Genomic DNA, 11,738 nt, shown 5'->3' on the forward strand with positions numbered 1-11,738 from the left:
ACGCCACAGCCAGTACCCGTAAATTATGCGGGTTGGTACAGGAGTATCGATCTGGCAGCTGCAGTGTACCTTGTTGCGAAAGTGTTTAAATTGGCGGAGAACGCTACTAGAGATAGTAAAACGAGAATCATCCTGCAAGTGGCAATTTTCAATGACGAGAAACTGAAAGAGCTTCATCCGGTGTCAATAATTGCCCAGGGAAATGTTCTTTCGAATATCCAAGCTGTTCTGCTTTCATAAAGAACAGGAAAAAAAGCATTATTCGCTTGATTCCCAGCTTTGTAGGAAACTTAACCGTCCCACAGTGGTCCAATAAGGCAAAAAGTGGAACTTAATTCCATAGCGCCTTTAACCTTCATCCTAGCTTAAAAGTGTCTTCAAAACAATTGTTACTATACTAAAAATAAAAAAATAACTTTTTTTGTGTTAAGAGATAGAAGAATAGTTTGTTCAGCAAAGTTGTAGAAGGTTCAAAAATATGAAACTTTGTTGAACAAATGAAAATCCTATCTTCTTTCGGTACAAAGTTATAAAGTATACTAGCTGACCCGGCAAACTTCGTCTCGCCCATTTTTTTGTTTAATCTAATAATTTTAAACATTTCCAGAAAATGGAAGTGGTCATCTTTAAATTGAAAATGGTGTCCAGGGTCAATGCTTGGCTTCTATGCATCATCTCGATTACGGAAATATCCATATTAAGTAATATTCGGTTTTTTCGGCGGTTTTTCCGAAACCGTAAGTCGCCATCTTGGATATCGAAATGGCAAATTCAGGTCCCTGAGCGTCATTCTGGTTTAAAAAACACCAATATTGGGTGTTATTTGGTCATTTTCGGCTTTTTTCCAGAAACCAAAAGTCGCCATCTTGAATTTCAAAATTTCTGGCCTCTGGGCGTCTTTCTGATTTCGAAGATACTCATATTGGGTGGTATTTGGTCATTTTCGGCTGTTTTCCAGACACCGCAAGTCGCCACCTTAGAATTCAAAATAGTGTCTGTGATCGATTTCTAGCTTCTGTGCATCATTCTGGTTCCGAAGGTACTCATAATGGATGGGAATCGGTCATTATCGGCTATCTTCCATCCCACAATTCAAAATGTTGTCTAAGGTCGACTTGTAGCTTCAGTGCACCATTACGATTCCGGAGATACCCATATTAGAAAACGGAAGTCTCCATATTAAATTTAAAAATGGCGTCTGGAGTCAAGTTTTGGCTCCTCTGCATTGTCCCGATCAATGAAGACTGTTTTCCGGAAAACCTGATTGAAATACCTGTTTAATTTGTATGAAAGACCTGTCTCTCCTTCCAGAGTACGGAAGGGTATCAAACCAGCACAGAAATTTATTTTTGATTTATATAAGAGCCCTCCCATCCAGAAGTGGGAGGGGTGTTGCACAACCATTAAAATAATTTTTGTCTCCAAAACCCTCCACATGCTAAATGCGGATCCAATAACTGGATTAGTTTTGGAACTGTGAACAAAAATTGAGTTTCATTTGTATGGGACCCCTCCCTCATAGAAGAGGGAGGGGTGTTAAACCATTATTTGCTGCATATTTGTTATCCCTAAAAATATTCACCTGTCGAATTTCACTTGGCTAGTTCCCGAGATGTGCAGAAGTTTTTTTTTTTTTTCATTTGTATGGAATCCCTCTTATCCAGAAGAGGGAGGGCTGTCGAACCAATATGGCCATGTTTGTTACCCCTAAACACATCCATATGCCAAATTTGGTTTCAATTTGGTCAGTTTTACCGTGGTCCCCGTGGCTTGTGGTTAGCGATGTCAGTCGGCTAGCTCTCCCACACGGTTGTGATATCGGGTTCGATTCCCGATCGAGTCGAGGATCTTTACGAGCTGGAAATTTTCTCGATTCAGCACTGGTGCACGGTGTATCGTTGTACTTATCCTACACATACAAAATGTGCCAAAACAATATCGATAACAAATTCTCTCAACTAATCTAGTTGATTGAGACCGCTATTAGCCCCAAGGCTAAGCGTGCGATATTGTTTTTTTGGTCAGTTTTTGACATGTGCAGATATCTGTGTTTCATCTGTATGGGACCCCTCCCTTCCAGAAAAGGAAGTGGTCTCGAACTATCTTAGTCACCTTTCTCGGCCCCTAAAACCCTTACACACAAAATTTCACGCCGATCGGTTCAGTAGTTTCCAAGCCTATATGGATCAGAGAGACAGGCAGAGCTCCATTTTTATATGTTCAGAAGATAGTTCAACCGATAACCGTGACGGTAGCCACCAGTCGAGCGTACTTATATTTGAATTTAATTTCCGGTGGTAGCTTTTATAAGATGATTTTAAAATAACTGTCGATGGTCACCTGTTTTAAATTGCTGTCATATTATTGTTGTTCATTGCGCCTTCTGCGATCTCATTTCTTCGTTGTATGGAAATTCTATTTTCGTGAATTTCACCATTTTCCTTTGAATTTCCTAGTTTTCTCGCCGTAACAATTTGCCTTGGATAAAGACGAACACAACAAAACAAAGCCAGCTCAAATCAGACGCTCCGTTGTAAAGTTATGAGCGGTCGCACATATGTAACTTTATTTTATATATAAGATTACATGGAAACTTAAAAGTTAGTTTTTTGTGCTTGATTTTTGTTAGTTGCATTTCACACGACAGTATTGTTCGGAGAAATTGTTAGGGTAAACAAAACACAAACACAAACAAAACAAAACACAACTTTGTACCGAAAGAAGATAGAATTTTCGTTTGTTCAACAAAGTTTCATTTTTTTAAACCTTCTACAACTTTGATGAACAAACTATTCTTCCATCTCTTAACACAAAAAAGTTGAATTTTTTATTTTTAATATAGTAAACTTTTCATACTTTTTGACAATTTGCAAATATGCGTGTCATTCATGCAAACAATTGTTCCGAAGACACTTTTAGCCAGAATGAAGGTAAAAGGCGCTATGGAACTCAGTTCCACTTTTTGCCTTATTGGGCCACTGTGCTTCCTTTTAGGGACAACTACCTGCTGTCAATGGGACACCCGAAAAAATGTTCAATGCTAAGAGATGGCGCTGTATTGGTAGTGGTAGTAAAATCGAAATTTCCTCGAGCATTTTGCTTAATGACCGGAAAACTGCTATTAGTTACCCTGTTTTTATATTATTCTAACTATCTTGTACTTACTTTTGCTATATGCAATCTATTTTTGTCATAAAACTTGATTTTTCTATACAACACCACTGACTCAATGCAGTTGTATAGGAAAATCAAGTTTTTTGATCAAAGTAGATCGCGTATAGTAAAAGTAAATACTAGAAAGTTAGAATAGTATAAAAAAGGGTAACTAATAGCAGTTTTTCCGGCCATTAAGCAAAATGCTCGTGAAAATTTCGGTTTTACTACCACTACCAATACAGCGCCATCTCTTAGCATTGAACATTTTTTCGGGTTTCCCATTGAAGCAGTTCATGGTTTATTCTACTATACAGTACACGTGAGTTAACTATCAACAGCAAAAATCAACGCAATTCTTGCATCAGCTACACTTGGAAAAGTCAGTTGAAAGCATCGTTAATACCAGTAGCACTATACTAAATATGCTGCGTGCGATTAGTTTATTAAATAAGTTTATCAACTTCTCGTGAGAACGTGTCTGGATGCAAATAGAAAAAAAACTTAATTTTTACAGATTGCAAACCAAAAAGTACAATGCTAATATAAAAGCTGAAACGTAGAAAAGCTGCAAAGTAGACGATAAGAGCTCGAACCAGGGGAAATTACTGATGGGCCGTCAAATACTGAAATTTTGACAGTCATGACAGTTGGTTTCACTGATCAGTAAACAAAAATAATTATAGTATGGAAATAAACATCAAGAATATTCACAAACGGAAACTAAGAAAAATCGAGGCATGGCTGGACGAGAGAAAAAAGGAATTGATCTTTCCCGTTCAGACCGCCGAACAGACAAGTTATGAATTCTAAGACTAAAAAAAATTTTGACATAACGAAAAAATTATTGGTTCAATCTAATAAAATCGTGAAGCCCGTGAATTGATTGAATTATAAACGTTATAACAGAAACCAGAACGAGAGTCAGAAAAATTAAATTAGTGGTGAGGCAGAGCTGAATATAGAAAAAACAGCAGCTTCGTGAGTCGGTCACTAACGATCACGAAAGGCGTTGGGCAGTTTTAGCCAGGAGATTCGCTTCTTCAAAGGTGGACGGCCCTCAGATTTGCGGCCCACCTACCAATTGTGGCTATCGTGGTACAAACGATCGGACTAGAGCGATCCCCTGGCGGTATCTTTCGCCTCGTGGCTGCGTGCACCCAGAGTGCGTGGTCAACGATAGTGGAGTTCGGCCTCGCGAAGCACCACCCCGCCAACACGTGGATGCTAAGAGTCGCGAGTGGTCTGTCAGGGGAAAAAGTAGTAATCAGTCCTGATCAGCATCTCTCCGTCTTCCCATCGAAACCGGTGGATACGCCGAGTAATCCATCCGTTGAGTCCACCACCGCGAACAGTAGCAAACCATCTCCGGCCCAACAGGAGAACGGCCGCACACTGTTTCCAAAGCTGCAAGAACGTGATCGGAATTATTTTGACCCAAAAACATTGATTTTAGAACCGTAACGTCTTCAGAAAAGTTGTTTCATTAATTATACTCCATGTTATAGAAGTTAAAATTCCATGGTTAATCCACTCAACAGTGAGAAACGAGTTTTATTTCTCTTATTTTGGAATATAAAAATCCACTTTGTTCAGCAAAGTTGAGGTAAATTTTAAAAGAAACAACTTTGTTGAAGAGATTATACTTCTATCTATTTATTTAAATGGACTTTTTTGAAGTTTTCTATAGATTGCTATTAGAAATCTTTTTTCGCTATTTAACTTTTTATAGTGGTTTTCTACAATGTTCGAATGTTCTACAAAATTATTTGCTATAACAAAGCAAACAATATCTCCGAAGAAAATTAATTTTTATCTCACATATATTTTTGGTTGTTGACTATTTTTACTAGAATAATGCGCTAATTTACAATAATTACTTTAAACTAAAAAAATAATGATTTTGGAGTAATAGTGTCCTCAGTAAAGTTGTTCTATTAATTATTCTCCATTTTGTAGAAGTTAGAATTTTGTGATTACAAAATTTCTACAAAATGGAGAATAATTAATAGAACAACTTTACTGAAGACACTATTACTCCAAAATCATTATTTTTTTAGCTAAGAGTAATTATTGTAAATTAGCGCATTATTCTAGTAAAAATAGTCAACAATCAAAAATATATGTGAGATAAAAATTAACTTTCTTCGGATATATTGTTCGCTTTGTTATAGCAAATAATTTTTTAGAACATTCGAAAATTGTAGAGAATCACTATAAAAACCTAAAAGGGAGAAATGAGTTTTATTTTTCTCATTTTTTGCATACAAAAATCCACTTTGCTGAAAAAAGTTCTAGCACATTTTGTAAGAAACAACTTTGTCGAAGACACTATACTTGTCTCTGGTCATTCAAATAAACTATTGTGAAGTTTTCTCTAGAATGCCCCTTTTTACTTTTATTTACTTTTACTCTATGCAAACTATTTTCATCAAAAACCTGATTTTCCTATACAATTCCATTGACTCAACGAAGTTGTATAGGAAAATCAAGTTTTTTGATAAAAATAGATTGCATATAGTAAAAATTAGTATTAGAATAGCTTAGCTTAGCTTAGTTTTGACTGTACATATCAATGGTTGCTACTCCGTGATGGGTCCGAGCCACTCAAGATGCACAATGAATCAACTGAAAGAACGACTGGGAGTGGTAATTCCTTCTCACTGTGCATCATTCAATGACCCGATTTTTTATAGGCCAAGAACGGCGCCGGCCACGTCCTTACAGTCAGGTGGGGATATCGTCGGTTTCGTGCAACACCGGCACAACTTAAAAATTTTCCATGTTGCAGTCAAATGATACCAAATATGAATAACTTTTATTTCACAAAGACTTGTTTCAAAATCCACAAAAAACTGAGTTATAAGTCGATGTGTCTTTGAAAGTTTTTAACTTGCTCATTGATTTCCTAGAGACGCTAAAGGTAATTTTAAACGCCAACTTTTCAATCCCGTTCCTCTTGGAGCTCTGAACTTCGAGTTATGCCAGTACCGCACGAAGCCTTCAATAAGGAAGGAATGTTAGAATGTAGTCTTTGCTTTGTTAGAGACCGAGTATACCTCTGCATCCCTACAAAGACCACGGAAGGGAGTTTTTGTTAGTGGGGTGGGTTTTTGATCAGGGGACCGGCCCTAGATCTTAATTTTTTTCCAACGTAATTTTTAAGAGGCAGGCTTGCCTCTTAATTTCCATTTCATAAGAGCATGTAAGCGTATTTTGTTTGTTTGTTCAATGATTTCATGAAAATTTGGTTTTTAGTCCGTGCATTCTTTGTGAATATCGGCTCAATGAGATGAATATTGGAACAAATACCCTAGTAGGGCCTCCCCAGCTGGTCTCGAGGTACGATGCTGGCCTAACAAGCCAGTCGTCGTAGGTTCGAGTCTTGTCTCGGGAGAGACTGTTAGTGTCAGTAGGATCGTAGCGCTAGCCCCGCAATTGTCCTGTACACTTAACGGTTGGCTGCGAAGTCTGTGTATAGTATAAACAGAAGGTCATGTTTCGAATCGTAATGTAGCACCAAGGCTTTGCTTTTTACCCTAGTAGGGCATGAACAAATTGTATAAAAAGGGAAAAGGGATTTTGGCATAGATAAGAAGTCTCACATAACAGGGAATAAGAAAACATATAGTGACGTCACATAAATGAACTGGAATAGGAGAAAGAAGTTGACAATTGTAAAATAAATCTCGCTTTTTGTATCAATCTAAAAATAACTTAGAATAACTTCTACTTTAAAATTTTTATCGCCTGCAAATATACAACTTTTCATAAAAATCTCAAATTAAACAACTTGTTTTGAAAACACATCTGAGTTGAATTTGGGAAACATTCTTACTTTGCAAATTGGGTTCGATAAGTTTTGGGATAGTCGGGACTTTTATAAAGTGGATCCTGCGGTAGAATTAGAACTAAGCTGGCAGGGCAGACTGATCCGTAATTCTGGCAAATGATCTTGGTCGTCTGGCGCATAATCTGGAATTTAGACGCTCTACCGGGATCCTCCTGTACAGAGCGTTGATTCGTGAAGCAAATTGGGCTGTTGAAAAATTTGCATCAGTTGCGTTGATCAGCAACTTCGAGTTTGGAAATTAAAATCCACATCACAAATCAAAATCCACGTGGGTTATTCATAAAAGAGTTAAAACTTGATTTGAACAAATAATAGTAGACTTTAATGAGTAATTAATGAAAAATTTTCAACAAAGCATTTGTTAATACCAACCAAATAAACAATTGTGTTATATAACATCATATCAAGCTGTAGTTTATCTGAAATCCGTTTATAAGCAGTTTTACAAGGTAAAAACTATTTAAAATTGTTAGTCGAGAAGTGGACGTAAATCTCGGAAATGATTGGTTTTATCTCATGAGATCGCTCTTCAATTTTCTTTAAAGTATCGTTGCTTGTAATACTTTGATTTTAAGATGCTTTACGTCCAATCTTGATAACAATAGACTATTCTGTATAAATATGTTTGTGTCAATAACTTTTATCTTACACTAAAAAAAAACTCTTTGAAAATAACAAGGTGTCCCTTGAGACACTCAAAATGACACCTTGATTTCAAAATGGCGTCTGGACTCGGTCATTTTAAATTGCTTTCCAGCAATCGGATTTTGGAACTAAAAATGGCGGCTGGAGTAAATTTCCGACCTCTTGACATTATTTTTGTTCCGGAAATACCAATTATGGCGGTGTACCGGCCACTTCGGGCTGTTTTGCAGGCACCGGAAGTCACCATCTTGGATTAAAAAATGAAGTCTGGGGTTGATTTTTGGCGTCTGTACATCAACCGATTATTCTACTATTTACCGGAAAAGCTGGTTGAAATATAATTTGTTTTTCACGGAACCCCTCCAGAGAGAGGCCGAACTCAAGCCATCATAGAAACATTTCTAGTAGTCAAAAACTCTCGTATGCCAAATTTGGCTCTATTTGCTTGGCTAGTTCTCAAGTTGTGCTGAAAATTGTATTCCATTTGTATGGGATCCATCCCTTTTGGAAGAGGGAGGGGTCTCAAACTACCATAATCACTTTTCTCGACTCCAAAAACTCCAACGTATGTACAGCTTTTCACGCCGATCGGTTCAGTTGTTTTCAAGTCTAGATGGATAAGACGGACAGACAGACGGAACTGCATTTTTGTATGTTTAGATATGCGCAAACGTTTTTTACCTGTGTACCTAGTTCTTTGGCCTTATGCCTGGGAGAGCTTTTTTATAAAAGCAAACTTATCGAAGGACATTTTCGATAATTAACGTTCAATATATTTCGAATTCAACTTGTTTGCTCATTTAATTGGTAGTAATCATGGACCGGACCTAGATCTTAATTTTTTTCCAACGTAATTTTTAAGAGGCAGGCTTGAATTATTCTAATCAAGAAAAAAATGATGAATAATTTTTTTCACGACTTTCCTTAACGGTTTTTTTTTGTTCATTATATATATATATATATATATATATATATATATATATATATATATATATATATATATATATATATATATATATATATATATATATATATATATATATATATATATATATATATATATATATATATATAGTTTTAGCTATTATAGCTATTATATACAGAAAACGGAATTTCGTTTATTTCATCTTAGTTATTCGAAAAAAAAATCTAAGGTACTGTTCAGCGAAACGAACACCTGGTCCATTATGGGTTAAGATAGATGACTTTAGTATTTAAAGTATTTCAGGTTTCGGGATTTGAGATAAATAATTTAATTAAATATAGGTATTTCTAAAACAAAACTTAAACATATAAGTTCGAGTATCACTGATAAATGAAAACATTTATTATGGAAAGGTTCTGCATCCTCAACTCCAGTCGTATTTTCAATGCACGAACAAACATACATTATCACAGCAAAAGTATTTAAAACCATATCATTATCATTCGTAAAACCGAATTAAGCTCTCCATATGAGCACCACTATAGCAACTGTAATAGCCAGTAAGGCGATCATCTGCGCCAAAAGAGTGACTTTGCGCCACCGAGAATACTGCAAAGGATAAAATAATAATAAACGCTACCGTAAATTACATCGGCTATCATACCGAATCATCTCTTGTCAGATCTGCCTCTTCCGATTGCTGAGCTGCCTTCTTCCGTGTCATGTACGCCAAAACCTGTGAGAGCAAACGTTTCAGTATTTTTTTTCTAAATCGTTAAATTATGAAAATGCTAACATTATAGGCTACATTCGCAAAAATATGAACAGCCAGAGCTCCTGCAAACCAGCCGTAAAATTCTTCCGTTAGGTTGCTTTTTTTAAGTCCGACTGCCAAAAACATGTTGATAACTGCGAGAGAGAGAAAAAAAAACAAAACAGTTAAAATTTAATTTCCGCTCACCCTCCCACGGGGATGCTTACCTGCCAAGTAGTAAGCCACATGGCCAGAGATCAAGTGCAGAATACGCGCCACTTGTCTCGGGTGTCCCGGTGGGCTCATGGCACCGAAAATTGGCTGCAGAAAGCACAAGCCAAACGCTATGGTTCCCAACACGGAATGAGCATTATCCTGCCAGCCGTCCATGTCGATGAAGATGAGGATGAAACCACTGCATGTCAGCAGCCAGGTGAAGAACATGTACACTCGGTGGTACTGCGGAATAAGTACCGGTCGAAAAAGAACATAAGAAGCTGTTATTTGGCCACCACCGGTCAGCTGACAAGCTTAGTGCTGTCCGCTGGGGAAACTGATAAAATGTCAATCGCTTGGTGTGGCCACATACGACTTGCTCGAGTGGAAAGTTATTTTCCAAATTGAACATTCACTGCAGGTTGTCCGACCGTCAATTTAAATTAATTTTATATAAAAAATCTGAATCAGAACTTTACAGCACTTAACTAAACTTGTCAAATAGACTTGAACACAAATTGATTGTATGAATAATGTTAATGTTCGTTTGCGTGGCTAGGAAAAAAATATCTTTCTTACCAAAAACCATGCTTCTCCTCCGAAATAGCGTTCGTTAACCCAAGTCTTTTTGAAGTACCTGCAAATTGGAAAATCACTCTTTCACCGTTCATTTTCCGACTGCAAACAACAAAAAGTTTCTACCTCGCAACGGCATCCCCAAGCGAAGCAAATAGAAGCCACGCGATTACCATAAACGTTCCGTGAAGCTTTATCAGAATCGCCTCGTCCGGCAGGTCTAAATCTAGACCCAGATCCAAATCTGCCGCTGCGAATGTTTGTTATGTTCTAAATAAATTTTGTTAACAAAAAAAAACGCTAACCTAGATCCATAGCTGCAAGTGTGAATAATCTCTCACTTTTTGTCATTTAAAACGTGTCGCTTATTTCAGCTGTCGAACTGCTCACATCACCGCCGCAAGAAGACTGCAATAGAAACCACCATGTCTAGCCGTCTAATCGTTGATATCGGTTTGAAGCCGATACTGATTAACCAAGATAAGAGTGAAGGTACTGATTCCAGCGGTTCAACCGGTTCCAGACAAAACATTCGTCACGCTTTTGGGCGTGTGTTCGATAAATTTGGCGTGAAAAAAAAACGCGACTTCTTTTTATATTTTTTTGTTTGCTTATCATTATCATCCGAACTGATTTGGAGGATCAAAGGACATCATACAACTTTCATTCTATTCATAAGCTTCATACTATCATGTTTGGATGATATAATTCAGGGGGATTATTTTTGAAAGATAAAGTGATCGAATGTCAATATTGAAGACTAGCTGACCCGGCAAACTTCGTCTCGCCTATTTTAGTGTTCAATTTAAAAATTTTAAACATTTCAAATTCATTGATTTTATGCGATTTGTTTATATAACTTGAAATGATTGGTTTCATCGGAATGACAACATCCTCGACTTTTGGCTTTTTTACATCACCTCTATTTCGGAAATATACTGAATGCATTTCAGTTATTTTCGTTGTTTTTTAGAAACTTAAAGTGGTCATCTTCGAATTCAAAATGGTGTCCAGGGTCAATGCTTGGCTTCTATACATCATTTCGATTACGGAAATATCCATATGTAGTAGTATTCGATTATTTTCGGCTGTCTCCCAGAAGTTGCCATTTTACAATTCAAACTGGTGTCTGAGGTCAATTTTTAGCTTCTTGCATCATTCTGGATCCGGTGATACACATATTGGGTGGTATTTGGTAACTTCAGGCTATTTTTCAGAAACCGTAAGTCGCCATCTTGGATTACAAAATGGCATTAGGGGACAGTTTTTGGCCTCTGAGTGCATTCTGGTTAAAGAAACACCCATATTGGGTGGTATTAGGTCATTTTCGGCTGTTTTCCAGACACCGGAAAACGACATTTTATATTTCAAAATGTTGTCTGAGGTCGATTTGTGGCTTCAGTGCATCATAACAATTCCGGATATACCCATATTGGGTGGTATTTGGTCATTTGCCGCTGTTTTTCAGAAACCGGAAGTCGCCATCTTAGATTTCGAAATGGTATTTAGAGACATGCCAGAAGAAGGAAGAGTGTCGAAACATTATGGACATGTTTGTTACCCCTAAAAACATTCACCTGCCAAATTTGGTTCCATTTAGTTGGTTAGTTCTCGAG

At 37.0% G+C, this 11,738-nt stretch overlaps 1 protein-coding gene across 1 annotated transcript; it reads right to left on the reverse strand.

Annotated features, from left to right (window-relative positions):
* Positions 1-9,004: 9,004 nt before the first annotated feature.
* Positions 9,005-10,524, reverse strand: LOC129725565 (putative ferric-chelate reductase 1 homolog). The gene is made up of 7 exons (XM_055681561.1): positions 10,428-10,524; positions 10,249-10,372; positions 10,126-10,183; positions 9,558-9,789; positions 9,373-9,485; positions 9,241-9,312; positions 9,005-9,185 (listed from the first exon to the last, which is right to left on the reverse strand). Exons 1-7 carry the CDS (start codon positions 10,471-10,473, stop codon positions 9,093-9,095), a joined length of 738 nt encoding a protein of 245 aa, XP_055537536.1. The 5' UTR covers positions 10,474-10,524; the 3' UTR covers positions 9,005-9,092.
* Between the last annotated feature and the right edge of the window lie 1,214 nt (positions 10,525-11,738).

This window comes from Wyeomyia smithii, chromosome 2 (genome assembly GCF_029784165.1).
Source record: "Wyeomyia smithii strain HCP4-BCI-WySm-NY-G18 chromosome 2, ASM2978416v1, whole genome shotgun sequence".
NCBI classification, from domain to species: domain Eukaryota; kingdom Metazoa; phylum Arthropoda; class Insecta; order Diptera; family Culicidae; genus Wyeomyia; species Wyeomyia smithii.

What these genes read in the sequence shown, in the direction of transcription:
- LOC129725565 (XM_055681561.1), bottom strand. Translation starts at nt 10,473, where the DNA reads ATGACAAAAAGTGAGAGATTATTCACACTTGCAGCTATGGATCTAG. An exon ending in ACTTGCAGCTATGGATCTAG is followed by an intron (nt 10,373 to 10,427) that starts GTTAGCGTTTTT and finishes AAACATTCGCAG; the next exon opens with CGGCAGATTTGGATCTGGGT. An exon ending in ATCTGACAAGAGATGATTCG is followed by an intron (nt 9,186 to 9,240) that starts GTATGATAGCCG and finishes TATCCTTTGCAG; the next exon opens with TATTCTCGGTGGCGCAAAGT.